The sequence below is a fragment of the Hoplias malabaricus genome, chromosome 4 (assembly GCF_029633855.1).
Source record: "Hoplias malabaricus isolate fHopMal1 chromosome 4, fHopMal1.hap1, whole genome shotgun sequence".
Lineage (NCBI taxonomy): Eukaryota > Metazoa > Chordata > Actinopteri > Characiformes > Erythrinidae > Hoplias > Hoplias malabaricus.
The window spans coordinates 62786391-62806986 of record NC_089803.1 but is presented as its reverse complement, the minus strand read 5'-3'; the positions used below and the strand labels follow the sequence as shown (position 1 = coordinate 62806986).

The following is a 20596-nucleotide window of genomic DNA, read 5'->3' as shown; positions in this document are numbered from 1 at the left end:
TGTCAGCTTTTCAAGAAAATCAGTGATTTATTTAGACACGGGAAAGTATGCTCACTGGCCACTTAATTTGAAACATCTTCATTGAAAGGTTCGTCCATCGATTCCAGGGTCGTGTGGTCAGAAACTGAGCAGAGGCGAATGGAGTAAAGGCTTATGACCTGTAAGAGCAGATGCAGCTAGAGTGTGTAATTGTACTCCTGTATAGTGGAGCTTTAAGGGAGATGTGGAGAGTGCGTGGAGATACAGTATGTGGCTGAAAGTTTGTAGACACCTGCTCAGCTACCATTTCATCTTACATGAATACTATTAAGCAGGTATCTTTTAATACCCTTTAAATTACTGTTATTTATATTGTGCTATTTTATTTTCTTATAGTATATTTATAATTAGTATTTTGTGCTTTTTATAGCACCTGTTTATGGTAAAGCCCTCTTTCACAAACACCAGTTCAAATAGTCTGAGGAACTGAACTGAGGAATGTTATAGTGCTCTAGACCACACTTGATCATGTGCAGCTGCTCCATTCCTTCATTGTTTTAGTTTTCCTGTGGTGATTATGCAAACTGAAAATCTGTCCAGTGTGACTGAACTTGAAAGAAGCTTTCAGGAACTCGTTAACACTCTGTGTTCATTTAAAACTAATAGTGTTGATTTAACAGAAGTGAATTTGCTGTGTAGAATGAAGGTGTTTCAGGGTCACGATGGATCCGGAGCATACCCAGAATCTCTGGACGTAAGGCGAGGGGAGGACACACACTCACATAGTCACTCACACACTCACACCTACGGTCACTTTTGAGTCACCAATCCACCTACCAACGTGTGTTTTGGACGATGGGAGGAAACTGGAGCAATACATTCATTATCTGTAACCGCTTATCCAGTTCAGGGTCATGGTGTGTCCAGAGCCCACCTGGAATCATTGGGTGCAAGGCAGGAATACACCCTGGAGGGGGCGCCAGTCCTTCACAGGGCAACACAGATACACACACACACACTCACACCTACGGACACTTTAGAGTCACCAATCCACCTACCAACGTGTGTTTTTGGACGATGGGAGGAAACTGGAGCACCCGGAGGAAACCCACACAGACACAGGAAGAACAAACCAAACTCCACACAGACTTACAATACAATCCTGTTATATTAGTTACATGCAAAGTTCAATGTTCCATTAGTTGTGTCTCCTGTGCTACTTCTGATTTCTTGCCCTAGGCTGTATAGCACAGTGCTCTGTGCACGTTTATGTCTGACGTGATGATTGACCATAGACTGTTATGGATTCTTTGCTTGACATGATGAATAACACATTTTTTTTGTGCTATGTTTTTCAGAGCTTCCCTATGGCTGGGAGAAAATCGATGACCCTGTTTACGGCAGCTACTATGTTGAGTAAGACCAGCCCCCTTCTCTCTTAAATACTTAATGCAGTGGCACTTTCGATTTCAATTTTTTTCCCACACATTTCATATTAATTGACTTCATTACTTTGGCCGGGCAGCTGCTCAACTCTGTGTCTTATTCAGCACAGCATGTATTTGTGTGTGCGTGCGTGTGCATGTGTGTGCGTGCGTGCGTATGCGCGTGTGTGAGTGTGCCATTCTTTTTCTTGCTTAATGAGCAGTTCAATGTGAGGTGGGACTATTTATAGCTTGGCTTGCGACTTTCTTATCCCAGGACAGAGAGGAACAGTGGCCAGGAGCCAGCAATGCAGCTTTGGTCTCATGCTATGCGGCTACATACACATTCTCTCACTCTCTCCCACTGTGTTGTGCCTGTCTTACTTTTTTCTCTTTAAAAATGATGCTGTCAAAAATCTTTCTTGGCAGAAAGTATTGCCATAGAAAAATGACCTTTGTCTCCCTAGAGTATGTTTAATAGATTCACCTTTCACTAAACAGCCAGTCCAGTAAATGAGACGTGTGAGTGTGGAGCAGCTTAGTAGCCCTTAGACTTTTCACTACAGTTAGCAACAAGGCTCCAGTAAAGATAGCTCCCAGACTTCTTTAAACGAGAATGCTGAAGGTTGTTGGAGTGTGATGGCTTTTGTTGGTAAATGAGGTGTTTTTTTAATTGCAGAGTGATGGTGTTTTATTGGAGGAAGGTGGTGAATTAAAGTCTTTGTTAGAGAAAGATTTGTTTCTGAGGGGGTTTGGGGAACATTGGTGTTGGAGAAATCAAAGTTTGTTTTGTTTTTGATGAAGGCTGGTGTTTGTTTGAGGACTCTGCTGTTTTTTGGAGAGTGGTTTAACAGGTCAGAGTACATTGGGTTTAACAAGCTTGAGGCACAGTGAATTAAACAGCAGATTTTTCTGGGGCCTGCTGGACGAAAGAGCTGCGCTGTGGTGATGAGTGGGAGGCTGATAAAGCTGCTCTCAAATCACTGTAATTCACTGTACATCTCTCTCCCGCAGCCATAACACATGAGACATGCAATCAGCACATAATGCATGAAGCTGTTTATTAGGTGTTAGAGAGATAGAGAGAGAGAGGGTTATCAACACTGCCTCAGCTTATTGGAAGCATGGCTTTATTTACTGTCAGGCCTTGCCCCCTCATGTCATCTACATGAGTTTAGCTATTGTTTGCATTTTTCTTAAATTAATAAACGTTTACTAATAAACCCACAAGCTCTAATGATGCCTACTGTTTTCTGTCACCTCCTCAGGGACCTTTGATTAAATATTATGTAAAATAGAGGGAGAGTGAGGGAGAGAGAGAATCAATGGATGAATGGATGGAAAGGTTTAAGTCTCAGAGCTGATTTTTCTGTACCCACCCACTTTTGATCCATTCCCAATATCCTCTTCGTAACATGTAACTTCAGTCTGTCATAAGGACTTAAAAAGATATCCAAGCAAAAAATGTGTGCCAAGCGCTCCTGCTCTGCTTCCATTTTAATCAGGCTCCCGGCCCATATTAATAAAGCCCAGCAGAATGAGAGTTCTCATCTAGCTTCTGCTTCTCTGATTGATTTCATAATAAACTGGAAATTAATCTGATTCTGGATCTGCATTGGATCTGGGTCTTTATGAATTAACTAAAGCTGTCCAACCACTTTTTTTTGCAGGTAATTGTGATTTGGTTGCGATTGTCTTATTTGCTCCATGATGAACATGGGAACTACATTTTTTAAAATGCAGCCGCACAGGAGCCTTAGGCCAACACACCCAGTGCTAAGCAATGGTCACATGTTTGAGAGGATTTGATTACAAAGAGCATCAGTGAGGCCAGGTACTGGTGTTGGATGATTATACCTAGATCACACATTCCACTCCAGCTCATTCCAGTTATTGGATGGAGATTAATCTCTGCAGAGAACACAGTTTTACTCCTTAAAAAAGCCCAGTCCTTAGGGTTTATACTCCTCTAACTCATCACATATGGTCTTGTATGTGGTGACATAAGGGTCATGCTCTAGAGCATTCTCTGGTTTTCTATGGAATAAGTAGCTGAATCCAGTAATTACACAGCTTCATACAGTAAATAAGTCTTTGATATATTCTAATATCAGTCTAATATTAACCTCCTTGACACCGTGTACTGTGGCATGCATTGTTGCTATGGCAACCAAGTTACATATTGCAGACGTATAAATGTATAAAATTCTGAATATTGAGATCCTGTCTGACCAAATGTAACAATAGTTGGTGTAAAAAATGGGGAAAATATGCAGTGTGAATATAACCTGATGCCTCAGGTTTGACATCATTAATTGGCACTAACTCAGATTTCTCAGGTCATTAATAGGTGGCTATGGAAGGTCAGCCACTGATTGTCTGATATCTGTTTTTTATTAATTGGTCATTAGCGGATGGTGTCTGTGCTCATTAGTGCTGGAGTGTTTTAGTTAAAATCATTTTTCTGAATGCTACAGTTCTAATGAATTCACCGTGTAGATTAAATCATTCTCTGTTTGAATATACAGAAACATGTACCATTTGTTCCAATGCCATATGGTGGGTTTGTATGCCAGGAATTACCAGAATTCATTCTCTCTCTCTCTCTCTCTCTCTCTCTCTCTCTCTCTCTAACTCTCTCTCTCTCTCTCTCTCTCTCTCTCTCTCTCTCTCTCTCTAACTCTCTCTCAGTCATATAAACAGGAGAACTCAGTTTGAGAACCCAGTTCTTGAGGCTAAGAGAAGACTTCTCCAAATGCAAGGTCAAGGCCTGTCCAGTGTGCCCCTTCCAGCTGTTTACAGAGGTACATTATATATATATACATTAATCCACTTATTCATTTTTCTTGCATTATGATTATTCTTTAACAACAATAATATTCACTACTGTAATTCCGTAATATTATCTTCTTCTTTCCACTACTACTACTACTGATACTACATCTACAACTACAACTATTACTGCTACTGCCTCTTTTTCTACTTCTACTAATTCTACTACTGCTGCTGCCTATATAACTGCTACTACAAGTACTACTAAATCTACTATTACTAATACAAATACTACTACTACAAATAACTAGCAAGCTAGCTTTGATTTAAATTGATCTTAATCATGGAGCAGATCGGTGGTAGTGGCACAGTCAGGTTGTGGGTTCGATTCCCGCTCCGGGTGACTGTCTGTGAGGAGTGTGGTGTGTTCTCCCTGTGTCTGTGTGGGTTTTCTCCGGGTGCTCCAAAAACACACATTGGTAGGTGGATTGGCGACTTAAAAGTGTCTGTAGGTGTGAGTGTGTGTTGCCCTGTGAAGGACCGCCTTGTGCCCAATGATTCCAGGTAGGCTCTGGACCTTGAACTGGATAAGCGCTTACAGATAATAAATGAATGAATTAATCTTGGAGCATGCCTTCTTTTCCCCAATGTGCAAATAAGACAGAGAGAGCAATGACAAAAATGGAATTACAACATTTTGTTCTGATAACTACTGTATCTATTATACAGTAATCACTGTGGTTTACATTCTGCTGGGCTTCTGAATGTCTATTTTTTATTGATTTATTTTGATAAACAAAGTCTATTATGGCTTCTATTTGGAGTCTTTTTTACTGTAGTGTTCATTACAGTGAAATATAACAGATGTATGGCATTGCTACCTGAATGAAAGGTTCTGTACAGCAAAATGTATTACTCTTAAAAGTTGTTTTATGGACGTTTTTGTTCATTCATATGTTTGCTACTTTTAATTATGCGAAAGTTAATAAATAACCTTGTGAGTGAAGGTGCTGTAATTCAGTCACAAAACCCACTCACCTTCTGCACATTAGCTGACCACATGGAGCCCCAGTCTCCTGTGGAGTATGTACATTTTCTCTATTTCTATATTTTCATTTTTTCACACCTCCGCAGTTCCACCCACGCCTCCTTCACCATCACTACACCAGCAATTACCTCCAATAATTTCACCGCATAACTGTCTTAAGGTGGTTTGATGTTATTCAATTATTTAATAACGTGTTCCAGGTCCAATGTGGCATGTTACTGTGTGAGTGAGATTTGACGTCCGTATCCGTAGTAACGTTTCCCTCTTGATCCTGAAGCCTGTCTCCATGGTGACGCCTCTGAACTCATCATTTATGTCATTCGCTCATAGTGCTTACTCTTAGTGACTTTTTTCTATCTGAGAGCATCATTTGTGAAAGCTTCCTGAGCAGATTTTTACAAATACCAGGTTTGTAAAATTTTAAGGATCTGGGGACTTCCTACAAACCCGTAGCATCGCATATAGCTCAGTTGGTGAAAGATCCATTTTGTGACGTAAAACCTTTCATAAATAATGAACTGTATTGTACAGCAGTGAGGTCAGAGAATAACAACCCATTAGTGATTCATCTTCATGTGTGTTAGCTGAGGGTTTGATTTTCTCTCTGTAACAGTGGAGGAAGGCCCTTCCTCTGCTACTTTGCCTCGGGCTAGGCTGGCGTACGTGGGTCCAGCTCCCGAACGCTCCCACAGCCTCACTGACCTATCCGAAGCCCCTCTTTTCCGGGCTGGAGTCTTTGGAGTACATGGTATGTCCTAAGGACAGCATCCGATACTGCTCTGGAGGAATGTGTGCCTGCTATAGGAGCATGGCTAACAGCAGGAGCTTCTTAGTTACCCCCAGAATCCCTCAGGCTTTTTAGGTTCCTCCAAGAAATGTAGAGGAGAAGAGCCTGGCTTAACCGTTTCGTTAATTTCTCTTTTCATTTTTTAATTCATGTTTTAGGCCTGTCATTTATAAGAATATTCTGTCATTTTTGGGCACAATCTTTTTCCCTAATGTTTCCAAATGATTGTGATCATGTTAAAGGAGCAATAATATATATTAGCAATATAAAAGTGTCAGCAGCCCATGATAAACATAAACATCATAAACATGATACATTTATTTCATTTATTTAATTATTTTTAGTGTTTAAATGGAAATGTTGTTGTTTTATTTATATATAGTACACTGTCTTTTTTTGCCACCTAATGGTTGGACAACTTTGCTCCTTATAATATGACACATAGCACTTTGGGAACCACAAATACAAAAATACATAAAATACAGGTGATCTATTTGGGATAGCAATAAAACAAACTGTGCAAGAAATGACTGAATAATCCCCTTCATATATGACACGCATGCGTGCGCTCCGTTTCCAGACCAGCTACAGGACCTGAATGAAAGCATGGGGGAGGATATGTGCCCAGCAAATTACCCAGAAAGAAAATATGAGAGAAAACAAATGTGGAAATAAAGGAATGGCCCATTACATGTGGAGATGTAATGATGCACTGGTTGAGCTATGCTAATCCTCTGATGCTATAGCCTTTATTTCTGCTGTTTCATGGTCTAAAGGCTCCTCCGCAGCTGTTTTCAGCTCGGTTCCTCTCACGTGGAACTGAAGGAACCTCCCTGTGGACATTTCTTGCTTCAGTTATGAGTTTCATTGGAAAAACCATTGGCGACTATGTGGGACTGTGTTATTTAATGCATTCAGTGTGTTTAAAGGAGCAATCTGTCTTTTTCTTTTCCACATTATGACACAGCCATTATACTGACAGCTAGAAGTTTTGATGTGTTAGATATTCTTTACTAAACATGGCTGCCCCCATTTGAGGGACCCACTCTCTTGTAAGCCAACCTCATACTGGAGCAACAAACAATGACTCTTGGTCAATAAACCTGCTGTGTGTGTGATGAGAAAAGTAGTGCATTGAAATTACTGATATTACATCAACACACTTGTGGATAAAAATTAGTAAACTGACACACAGGGATTATGTTGATGTAATTGTCGCTGTCCAAAAAGAATACATACTTTTTTCCAGTTTTTATTAACAAACTTCAAATTTTGTTTCTTAACATTTCATGGTGAATGAACCAACAGATTCAGTCTAGTCTTCAGAATTATTTGGAAATAAAAATCTCTGCTAAATCTTGAAAAAATAATAAAATAAATAAATAAATAAATAATATGTATATGTATGTATTTTTTTTGTACAGCGTTTATAATTTTTTCCTTTGTAGATGATGTCTACTTAAGAGTTAAGTAAATTCAATGCATCAGTGTTTTTTCAGAGAGCTTGTCCTCATTCTTGCTGCTGTTATTTGGCTGTAAGTGCGACTCGCTGCCTCTACTTGTTTCTCTCCCTTATTTGGTGACTGTGCTTTTTTTCTAATAGGTTTACGTGTTTTAATTAAAATCTTACAAATAATGTGTTTGTTTTTTTGTTGTCCCTGATAGAAAAGCCCTTGTTTACACGAGACCCCACTCAGCTGAAGGGCAGCTTCCTGTCCACAGCGCTGCAGAAGAGCACGATGGGATTCGGCTTCACCATCATCGGGGGAGACGAACCGGACGAGTTCCTGCAGGTGAAGAGTGTTATTCCAGAGGGGCCTGCTTCACAGGACGGAAAAATGGCTACAGGTACACACACATGAACAGTCACACACAGACACACACAAAAAAATACATAAGAAAAACTACATTTTTTGAGTTATTTGTAACATCATCCTCTCTGAATCGGGACATCACTGGTAAAGCTTGTGTTTTTGTATTTCTTGCGGGGCTTAGATGAGGAGGGAACTCCAGACCTCTGACTGAGAGTAAACCCATAACAGCAACAAAAAATGATGCAAAACTGTAATACATCTTGCACTCTTATAAAACAGGATTGTTATAGTTCCTTTTAATCTCTACCAGCCATTAAAAGTGACAGCAAAACCTCCCTTTGGAGCATAACCAAGTTTATGCTGCAGCGGTCATCCTGGCAAGCGTCCAAGGGCTCCACGCTACACCAGTGAAAGTATTTGAGCCAGACTCTTGACACATCAGTTTCCTACTTCTGTAACATGATTAGCAATGCTAGTCACTCTGGATAAAAGTGTCTGTTAAATGTAGTAAATGATAAAGTAAATGGCAATGTTTACAAAGGTGCATGTCCCCATTGGTCAAGTACCAGTGTTGTTTTACACCAGTTGTGAAATGGATCATGTTTTTTATGTAGAATCACAAAATTTATAATCTCAGCTGTTTCCAGGCAGTGCGTTGGTGCAGCAGGTAGTGCCACTGTGAGGAGTTCCATGTGCTCTGTTTCCCCACCCCCCGGTCCAAAAACACATATTTTCGGGTGGAAGTTGTCCACAGGTGTGAGTGTGCGACTGAATGTTGGAGTGTTTGCTGTGTGTTTGGGTGTGTTCCTGCCTTGTGCCCAGTGATTCTGGGTTGGCTCCAGACCCACCGTGACCCAGAACTTATAAGTGATTACAGACAATGAACGAACACTTACTAAGACAGTGGGCTATTCATTTCTTTCTGAAAATCTGAATTGGTTTGAATATTTTAAATGAACATAATCCAATGAAATGTTTTTCTCATGTAAATGTCTTATGAGATGAATTAGAACACCATTGGTCCAGCTGCTCTGATGGAAGCCATTGAGTGTAGAAATGACCACTGAAAATGAAAAGCGCTATTAAGGTGCAGGGCCCATTAATTCATGTTTAGTTTAGTGCACTATATAGGACTTGGGAGAATGGTTGAGCCAAACACACACTCACACATACACACACTCACACATACACACACAATTTCACTCAAACTGAGCACCCAGCTGGACAGTCTCTCTGATTCTCTGCCAGTGTCCACTCCAGTGCCAAGGTCGCAGTGTGCCTGTCTGTCAGTGTGTGTGAGTGTGTGTGTGTGGGGGTATGTGAGTATGTTCCAGGCAGTTTTACTCTGATGGGGGTAGAAAAACTCCTTTGAGATTAATAGGCAGCCCTAACACTGCAGATTACTTGTCCAGTTGGAGCTGAACTGCGGCAGTATTTTACATACACATACACACAATTCCATTGTTCAGTCTTCTATAACTTCAGTGGGCTATTGTACAAAATGGCCCTGCGACAAAAGCACATGAGCTGTCCCTCCCTCGCTTTACACATACATGACATACACTGTGTTGAATAGTGAATCCACATTTCACATTTTCCCAGTGTCAACAATATCAACTATTAAGCAAATATTGACAACTGAATGGTCTATTATGGAGCACCTACACAAATGGCCTTAGGTTACCATATACAGTACCAATCATGGGTTACAGGTGTGATGGAGTTTATCCAGTACCTGTGGGATGAGTTGAATGGCTGAATGCCATCAAATTATTCTGGCAATGTTCAGATAATGTTCTTGCCTACAACTTTCCCAAGGAAGCAGAGGCTGTTACTTCATTCATTCATTTTAACTGCTTATCCAGTTCAGGGCCGCGGTGGGTCCGGAGCCTACTAGGAATCACTGGGCTCAAGGCAGGAACACACCCTGGAGGTGGCGGCAGTCCTTCACAGGGTGACATTCACTCACACACTTTTGAGTAGCCAATCCATGTACCAACCTGTGTTTTTGGACACAGGGAGAACACAACAAACTCCTCACAGACAGTCACCCGGAGCAGGACTCGAACCCACAACCTCCAGGTCCCTGGAGCTGTGTGACTGTGACACTACCTGATGTGCCCACAAATCTTTGGCCATGCACTGTACTGTTACTGTACTGCATGAACGCTGAATGAGTGACAGGCACTCTGAGTAATTCATACACTTCAGCTGTACAGTGTTAGAGATTTAGTGCTTGAAGAAGTCATCTTTTCTTCTTCTTCCCTCCTGTGTCTCCCTCTGGATTCTGTGGCCTATTTGCAATGTTCTCCTCTCTCTCTCGCTCTCTCTCTCTCTCTCTCTCTCTCTCTCTCTCTCTCTCTCACTCTCTCTCTCTCTCTCTCTCTCTCTCACACACACACACACACACGCTGCCCCTCATATCACCATGGTCACTCATCTGAGATGAATGGAAGAAAGAGACAGAAGAGAGGGACAAAGTTCAACGAGAAAAGAAAAAGGAGGAGCGTGAAATGAAAAAAAAAGGATAGATTAGGATTGAAGAAGGAGAAAAACACAGACGAAGTGAAATGCAAATACATCATCAGCACTCTTGAAAATTGCAATGTACTGTTTACATTAAAACACATTTTGGCTGCAAGTCAAAGACCTCTTCATTTCCACTCAAAACTAATATTAAGCATCATAATTTCCACTAAAATTCATTCCTGCATTCAGTGATGTTGAGGTCTGCGGTTAGGTCTGAGAACACCAGCAGGTTCTTTGTTTGATCTGCCTGTCCACGTCCTTTCAGACCCAATACTTTTTAGTTATCATACAGTGGAAGGATGGACACAAACAACTGTGAGTTTGTTTGGATCTAAAGCAAGAGTAGAGCTTGATTTTTCCCCCTCTCTCTCAAAGATGACAGCTTTAAGTGCTGTGGATATGATGAGGGCAGTTTTAGTGACAGCAGGGCTCCCACATTTTCTGTGTAATTGAATCCTTGTTGGAACCCTTGAGCTCTGGAGTGGCTCCTGTTTTTTACACAATACAGCTTAGTATATATTTGCACAATGTATTCTAAAGCTGACTTTTCTCTTGTGTTTCACCAGCTAATTCCTATCAGCCCACGTTCTGTTTACATGCTTTATGTTTATGTTTTGGTCGGATTCCTCTGCACCTGCATTTACTAATGATGAGCCTAATAATGGCTGCCGAATGAACTGAATCAGGTGCAGCGTGGTGGTCCTCCAATGTTTGATGGAAAATATAGATGAAGCCAAACTCCATTCTTGGCCACTGGAGCTTATTATTGCTCTCTGGCATCACGTTTGGAATAGAGTTCTAGTACTGTCAGAAAGGCTTTGTGATTCTACAATTATTGGCCAATTTATCTGAAAAAAACGGTTGTTGGATTAGAGGACAGACTTCAATCCATCTGTTGATGCACAATTTGTGTTAGTCTTTCTCTTGTCCTTTATCAGTAGTCATTTTGTATGAAAGCACTGCTGTTGTCCTGATATTTTTGGTTCACAAACCATTCTCATCCTGAGAGTGACAGTGACATGCAAAGACCCCAAACAACATATGATCAGCAGTTGGCAAAAATACCTCCTAGTTTCTACTCTTACTTTGCACTGATTTTATACATGCACTTTGTAGTTCTACAATTACAGACTGTGTGTGTGTGTATATATACATATATTATTTTTTTCCTAGTTTATTCTAGTTCAACAGTGACACTGAGGGGTTTAAAAACTCCAGAAGCACTGCTGTGTCTGATCCACTCATACCAGCAAAACACACACTAACACCATCTCAGGGTCACTGCAGTAAACTAAAAATGATCCATCTCCCAAATGCTAGCTGCTCTGTGGTGGTCCTGTGGGGGTCTTAACCACTGAAGCACAGGACTAAAGGGGCTAACAAAGTAAGCAGAGCAACGGAGTACCATCTGTAACTGTAGAACTACAAAGTGCAACCTTGTTCTATGATGATAAAATGGACAGTGAGTGGAGAAACAAGGAGGTGGTTGCAATGTTATGGCTGATTGGTGTATGGGATCTATATGAGCAGATGTTTTTAATTAATTGCCAGTAAGAGGATATCTCCAAAAAGAAGCTGTTAGAAGTAACTGGCAGCACTTGCTTGGAGCATTGTCCCAAGTGTAGTGTTGGTGTGTCATGTCTGTCTGATCTCTACCACCTTAATGATGACAGGTCGGGATCCATTAGAGCAGCTATTTAAGCTTTGACAAAAGATTCATAATGTGATCTACATGAGCATTAAACACCCCCACACACTGCTTTATAGCACAGGGTTTACTTAATATTCATTATTTTATGTAAAGCTGTTAATGGTTTGAAGAATGACGTTCATTGTGTTAATACTGATTAATATAAACTCATAGTTTGGCAACACTTCAACTTTACTCAGTTTTCCTTTCCTACTACTAATGATGAAACAATCTTTGTGTCTTAATTTTGGTTTCTTTAATCTTAGAAAGGAGCTATAAAGCCAATGGATAACTATAGCATGCACATTTTGTCACTTGTGTGTGTGTGTGTGTGTGTGTGTGTGTGTGTGTGTGTGTGTGTGTGTGTGTGTGTGTGTGTGTGTGTGTGAAGTTATTGATCGAGACAGTGAGGACCTGGAGGCAAAGGCCGATTGTGTTTACTGATAATAATTAAAATTCCTCAACATCACCAGAATAGCCAAGAGGGACTTGACCTGTTACTGGACACACACACACACACACACACACACACACAATGACATTCAAGCTATAGAAATCACCTCTCAGCTTCCTGTCATTTCCATAATAATGGTCATTCTAATTGAAAAAGATCTTAATATTATCTGTATGGACAGTGCTCTGAAGCTGTGTTTTCAGAAAAGTGAAGATGAAGCTTCATATTCCATATTCCATACTCATATTCCATCATTTCTACAGCTGTACTGTAATCTGGTGTTGTAAAATGTTATATAGGTATCCATTCAGCAGGGGGTTGATTATAGGATATTTATAGATTGTTCTCTCTAAGAAATATACTGTATATCATCTGTGTGTCTTTTTAAAAAAATTTAATTAATTGCACATTTTCATTCAGTCTTTTTCTCTCTTTCCCCTCCAGGTGATGTTATTGTGTACATTAATGAAGTGTGTGTGTTGGGGACGACTCATGCAGATGTGGTGAAGCTCTTTCAGTCCGTCCCCATCGGGCAGAGTGTGACGCTGGTGCTCTGTCGTGGGTATCCTCTGCCCTATGAACCTGAGGACACACCTGGGGGTATTATCTCTCCACTGGGGCTGTTAGAGCGCCCTCTGCTTGTGAACGGACGCAGCAGCTATGACAATTACATGGAGTACATCTCCAGAACAGCCCGGTTTATGGACCCTCTCCATCCTCCACTAACACAGCCTCACCCAGGAGATACTCACCTGGATGCAGGGCCACTTGACGACAGTGTTTCCATGGCATCGTCAGGGGCGACCGGAGGAGAGCTTATCACGGTCTCCATGGTGAAAGGGCCTGATGGTTTCGGCTTCACCATCGCAGACGGTCCTGGAGGCCAGAGAGTGAAGCAGATCCTCGAGGCGCAGGGATGTCCTGGGCTCTGTGAAGGAGACCTCATCCTGGAGGTCAACCAGCATTCAGCACTGACAATGTCCCACACTCATGTGGTGGAACTCCTCAAAGAGTGTCCTGTCGGAGCCGAGGCCAAGCTGGTGGTGCAGAGGGGTGGGGCAGGTAAGAATGTAAATTTTGTAAATGTAAATGTAATGTAAATGTAAATATTACAACCTAAAGCTGTGTAGAAATTATTACAAAGGCAAATTTGTAACCTGTAAGTTAGCCAATGACATGTTTCAGAAAAGCTGAATCAGACACATGGTAAAGCCCTTCAAAAACATCTTAAGAAGGTGATGCTTGGAAATAACAGCATCATCTAGGAACATCATTCATGAGCGAGGACAGGTCAAGGGCCCTTAGGGATAATCTAACAGTTTCAGTGCAACAAGTGTTTGCAAGGATTTAAGTATTACACCCCCTACAGTGCATGACATAATCTGAGAGTTTCAGGAAAGGACAACAAAGGCCTTGTGAGGTTGTGAAGATTCCTGACAAACTTTCTAAACTGTCAGTTTCCCTAGTGTGGGACTAATCTTAAAATGGATCTTCAGTTCCCAAATGATTATTAAGTGTATATTAAAAATAAAACCTGTTTTTTTAAATAGAATATATTTATCACGGTTTACTGCACATCTCCTCCATTCCCAGCTTCTTTGGGACTTGTGTTTGTAGATCAACTGGGTGAGCTATTTGTCCCCAGTGAATTGTGCTGAGTCATGGTTCTTCTTCAAGGCCTTCACAAAAGTGCAGTGTCATACTTGGGCCAAGGCTGTTATGTATTCCACAGCATTCAGAGCACACTGATTAGGAGAAGGAGCAAAAAAGAAAAAAAAAAGAGTAAAAATAGACACTGATACATACACACACACACACACACACACACACAGTACCTGTCAGGGTATTTATATCCTTCTGCCTGCTTTATTCCCTCTGAGGGAGCCATTCACAATCGCCTTACAATGCACTAAAGTGATACGCTGCATTTAAAGCACTACAAGCTGTTGAGTGTGATTCAGACACTCATCCATTTCAACACAGTGAGGAGAATGTTATATCTGATACATTAAGCGTGACAATAAAATATTTTTATAGCAGTATACCACCCTTTTTGACTACTTTTACAAAGTTGATATGACATTCCAATGGGAGAAATGTGGCAAAAACATGACAGCACTGTGAAAATATAAGCACAGCTTCAGATAACAGGCCACTTCACACTTATCCATCAGGCTATTCATTTAAAGAATACTGCTTGCATTCCAACCTCTGCTGCAACCATCTGCTGTATCCATAGCTTGAATTTGAGAAAGAAAACAAACTTTTGAATCAGTATGTACCACTGAAGGCAATGGGCAGTTATTGGGTTTTATTATTAAGTATCATTATGTGAAGCATATCATCACTGTCCAATTAAAAACATGTTCTCCCAAAATAGTAACTTTACAGGAGAAGGAAAAAAACCCGTTTAATCTTTAATGGATGTGAATGTAAAAAGATTTTATCCCAGGTAATTTAGAGCATTTCTATTGGTTCTTTCATCATGAAATTTTCACACAATGTGTTAGACCTCTATTCCTTAGGTATTGCCTAACAATGGAGTAATAACACAATTAGAGAAAATAATCAATACAATGCAATTAAGCAGGAAGAAATAATGCTGAGAAATTTACCCCATGCTTTAGCTTAATAAATTAATAATTAGCTTCTATCAGTTACAGCTGCCTGATAATTACCAACTACTTGCTTAAGAAAACTAAAAAGGCTCTTTAAAAATGCATTATAGTATCCCCATTTACTTAACTGTTATTTGACTTTTGTATTTTGCTGATCCAGTGATTGAAATTTTTTATACAAAGCACTGGTATGAAAACACTCTCAGTAATAGCTACAGTTTAGAAAGTTTATATACTGTATATAGTATTGAGTCTGGGATTTAAGCAACTGTCCCTTGCCTTCTACACTCTGACACAAAAACTGACACTTTGAATTTACTCTTTAATTACTAATTAATCATTAATTAATTAAGTAAACTCAAAGTGTTCACAGGTTTTTTGATATTGTACCGATACAGAGAGAGAGATTCAAATGAAGAACATTGGACTATCTCTTTAAAGTGGATTTTCCATAGCAACATGGGATGCATTCTGTATGCCAATAACTAACTTTAATGCATTGCCCCTTTGTGCTTTATTATTCTGTTTGTATTGTTTTAATGTGCCAGAATAATAACTGCACTGAGCACATATAGCATTTCAGTACTACAAAATACCTGGACCTCATATCTGGGATGGCCAAATATCAAATGGAAAACCCTGTGGTCCATTTTTAATGGTAATTATAAATGGGCAGCAAAAACTCATAGTAATATGTGATCAAAGCATTTCCTCTCTGATCCATTAGTTCTGTTTGTCTTTGTCTCCTTTAATGTGAGTAATGTGAGTTTAATGTGAATAAATCTTGCCCAGGGAACTTGGTGGGAGTTGGATCAGGATGTGGAATTGTAGCCTTCTTTGTGCTATCTTTCCCTCATTGTGGAAAATAAGTTGCAGTCTGCCTTTATTGTTGGATGCACTACGATAAGTTCCAGGACACAGGACACAGTTCTTATTAATATGGAAATCATTACTGATACAGAGTTTGTCACTCACCTTTATTTTAACTTTATTAGCTCTTGTTCCTTATGAAACAACAGCACTGCAAAATCACATGAAGTAAAAGCATCATACAGTCATGAGCAAAATCTGGGCACCCCTGGGCAAATGACATTTTGTTGTAAGTAAAAATAAGTCAACACACAGAGAATACACTTGTGTAATTTTTATTGCAGTTTCTGTTTATTTGCTGAATTTAACACAGTGGGGAAGTGAAAATGTGGCCTGTGCAAAGGTTATGGCACACTGTGTTATTAGTTGTGTTCCAATTCAAATAAAGCTTCCACTAAAATCTGTTTGTTCTCTGTAGAATATGTGTTTTAGTTTCAAAACTGTAAGCATAATACTGTAAGTTTCTGGCCAAATTAAAGCTTTCAATAACAGCTCTTTATATTAAGTAAACGTGCAGAAAAGATGTCTGCAGTGTGTAACATGGGCTTTCAAACTGATGTCCTTCATCACTCATTGAGTTGAGTTCTTTTCATTCAATGTTGTGAGAGTTTTGGATGTTGTACAGCTTTGAGTCATTCTCTGTGGAAACTTGCATCCCTTTCTGTCAGTATTTTGCTTTATTCAGTGATTCTTTTTTTTTTCAGCCATTTCAGTGCTTCATTTTAAGTCTTAGAAAACACAGCTATAGCCAGCAACAATAACTACGTTATTTTATATTTTATTTACATACTGTGTTTTGTCTGGGCATTTTACACTTTTCTACAGGTTTACATACCCACAGCTGGGAGACATGTGAAGCCAGCTACCAGATCTTTTAGAACTGCTCCTATCACAGCTCAAAATGCTTGGATTAGAACACTGAGTGTGCAGATCTGTTATGCTGTGATGGCTAGCATTGTGCTTGTGATGAGGGACGAGGGAGAACATTCCCTCCCAGAAAGTGAGAAGACCACCCAGAAAGAGAGAAGGCACTTTTGGCCCCCCAGCCTCGAATAACATGTTATCAGGTCACAAATAGTCTTAGCTATTGTGTTATCCAGCATCTAAAAACACAGAAGCTGAAGCATATACAAGTCTATTGTCATTCTATTGTCATTTCTATTGTCTAGTGTCAAAGCAACACACAAACACCAGTTAAACACAGCAAAACAATCCAAAACCAAATAAGAATAAATAAAAGTGGAACTTGAGGAGTAGAATGTAGTCATCGTAATAGTAATAGTAGTATACACTTCAAAACCAGAGGTGTGTGTTATTGTGTGTTAATGTGTGTTAATATTTACTCCAGAAGCTAATGATTGTTGGTTAAATCGAGCAGGATTTTACACACACACACACACACACACACACACACAATGCTACTGCTACAAATTATTATTATTATTAGTAGTAGTAGTAGTAATAGTACATATAGTATATTATACTATAATTACTATAGTCTATAGTCTAGTGATTAGAAATCAGATGATCCACTTGTATATGGTGGGACTCCTAAGCCACACATGCCATGGTCTCACACCCACACTGGTCAAGCAAAGCTTTAGCTTTTTATTTGAGTCAGAGGAGTAAATCAGGATTCAATCCATAATTCTTCCTCAGTATTCAGTATGATGCTAGCCAGTTTAACACAAGGAATAACAGAAATATACAGAGTTCTCCTTGAAACGTGATACCCTACAGACATTGTGTTTGCAGCTTTTTAAAAAGCTTCAGTGGACCTTTACATGCCTTGGAACTGCTGTTTGTAAGTTTAAAGTGAATAAACATAGAAACATGTTAACAAGTCATATTTGACCTGATGGAACACGCTTTGCTGTTTTTATTCATCATGTAACATTATTTTGTGTAACCACACAAAATCATTCCTTGCATTTGTTTCAATCTATGATGCAAATGCATGCACACACATAAGCAGTGTTATTGCTAAATGACAGAATAATGCAAACTCTCAGAGAAATAATGGGAACTTGCGATTCAACCGTGGCATTTTTCATTTGTTTTATAAATAGACACTCACTGCAGCTTTTAGCCTCTGAATATCCTGAATCCCATCTACTGCAAACTGCTCAGTGTTTGGACTGTGATTCATCTCCACAGATTGTGTGTTTTTCCCTGATGACTCACATAGAAAGATGCTAATGTGTTAGCACAGCATATGTCTGAGTGTTTAGCCTTGACATGCTAACAGAATGGAGTGCGATTTTGCCATTTTTATGTTTAACCAGTTTGTGTACATATCTTTGATAATAGTTTGTAAATGTTAATGTTATACCACAGCATATGTCTATGAACTTTGCCTTGAACGTAGTAAGATGCTAGCTGTGTGTGAACTGACCTTGACTTGCTTACAGATGGTGCTGAGAAGCTAGCCTGTTAATGTTTAGCCTTGATAACTGACTTTCTGCTAACATGTTGTTTGTGTTCCTAACTTTGTCTTGATAACAGGCTGTACTGGCATGCTAACATTTTAATGAGGTGTTTATTTGTATATTTAGCCTTCATAGCAGATGCTACATTTTAATGTAGCATCTGGTAGAGTACTTAGTCTTGATATGCTTAGAGACTGTACTGAAAAGCTAATGTGAAAAGGTAGCATATGTCTGTGCACGTATTGATGTGCTAACAGATCCTAGCATGTTAGCAGCATGCAAACGTAGCATCTGTGAGTGAAGGGAAGGACATATGGGACGAGGGAGAGGTTAGCACTTGCTAACCGTCACAGTCTGGACTTTTCTCTCGGAAACAGAAACACTCAACACACTGTTCACTGAATCAATTAATGTTTCATTTGGTCTCAGCCAAGAAGAAATGTTTAATCTGTATTTTCTCTGTGTAGCCACTTTATTAGAAACATATACTTTGCCTCAATGACCACTTTATTGGAACACTTTCAACTTTCACTCACTGGTTACTTTTCTGGAAAAATCTTTGCATTTAATCTCACTTGCCACTTTATTACAAACACCTCTTTTATACTTATTATATGATTGTTGCTTTAGTTTTTCATCCTCTACTCCATTCATTCGCCAGTTTCTGAATACAAGGCCACACTTGTCCAGAAATGTTTGGTGTTGTTGACCATTTTCAGCACAGCAATTATTCTGTGTGTTTTAACACTTAACAATATGCAGACTATAGATGTATATAATATATAATATAATATCGCATTCAGTACTGAATACTGAATGGCCAATTGCATAAATATATTTGCTATATATTTTTAAGTGGGGTTTTGCATTTCTTATTGTGTACACTACTTCTGACACTGTGTACAACATCAATTAATATATTTATAGCATACATTATTTTTAGTAATTTATTAGAGCATGAGTAGTTGTTTCATCTGAACCAGCTAAATTGGCTAATCAAAGAGAAGTTCTGAGTGTCTGGCCAGGCTTTAAAATGCCCAATAAAACTGTCACAGACATTGAGCCACTTCTTTAATATGCAGCAATTTATCCACTCTGTCTCAGCGCTGGACACTGCACATTCATTCTGGTTATAAATTTACACTGTGGAGATATATCCTACCCGTTCTTGTCTATCCCTTTCTATTCTATATGCCTGCCTTTCTGTATTTCTATTTCTGTATTCCAAAAGTCAAGGCCCAAATTGTCACTGGCAGTTTTTTTTAATGTATTAATGTTAGATAGAGGCTACATTTTGGGAAGAGGATATTGGGAATGTATTTAAGTATATGTAAGTGAATATATATTTATATAGAAATTGTTTTGCCCTAGTTTTCACTTCAGTCTTACTGAGTGCAGCTACTGTAGCCTGTTATACAGCATCTCACTGTAACTGAGTGAAGAATTCTGTTTGATGCCAATTTTTTCTGTTTCCATTGCTCCCTCTCTTTCTTGCTCCCTCTCTCCTGTCCTCATCCCCTCGTCTCCAGTAATGCTAGTCTATCTTTTTTCTGTCTCTTCTCTTATTCCTTTTCATGCTTCCCCTCACTCTCCCATTCTGTCTTTCTTGCGGAACTGATTTGGCTCTTTTTTTTTTTTATTCTGTCACTGTGTGCCTGTCCATGCCATTTGTCTCTCTCTCTCTCTCTCTCTCTCTCTCTCTCTCTCTCTCTCTCTCTCTCTCTCTCTTTCTTTCTTTCTTTCTATATGCAAACACCTGCAGGGTGGATCAGCAAGCTAGATGTGTCTAATAGAGTGGACACTAGGTGGACACAGTGTTTAAAAACTCCAGCAGCACTGTCTCTGATCCACTCGTCATATCATATCATATCATATCATATCATATCATATCATATGTGACAACATAAGCGTCATAGTCTACGTTTCATCCTCCAGAGGGCAGTGCAGAGCTAGTTCTATATTCTTTGGTCAGAGTAACCAATCTGGTTAATCCAAAGGCTACAGCACATATTTGCAGTGTATTTCAGCTGTAATGGTGATTGTCAAAAATGATGATGCATGTAAACAGCTCTTGTCTTTTGGCTCAAATTTTTGTTAGCAACATTAAGTGCTACAGATTTAACTGTTAGCAGCTTGTCCTAGGCACTGCAGGTAGACAGCGTAAAAGATTTAATAGGTTCAG

General features: G+C 39.5%; 1 protein-coding gene across 1 annotated transcript in view; it reads left to right on the top strand.

Moving 5' to 3' along the window:
* Positions 1–1342: 1342 nt before the first annotated feature.
* The window catches only part of LOC136695739 (membrane-associated guanylate kinase, WW and PDZ domain-containing protein 2-like), a 55454-nt gene continuing 36200 nt past the window's right edge, over positions 1343–20596 (top strand). Inside the window, exons 1-4 of the mRNA XM_066669999.1 lie at positions 1343–1395; positions 4095–4207; positions 7676–7858; positions 12942–13559. Of these exons, the coding sequence (XP_066526096.1) occupies positions 4159–4207; positions 7676–7858; positions 12942–13559 (850 nt within the window). The 5' untranslated portion in view covers positions 1343–1395; positions 4095–4158. The remainder of the gene's footprint in view (positions 1396–4094; positions 4208–7675; positions 7859–12941; positions 13560–20596) is intronic.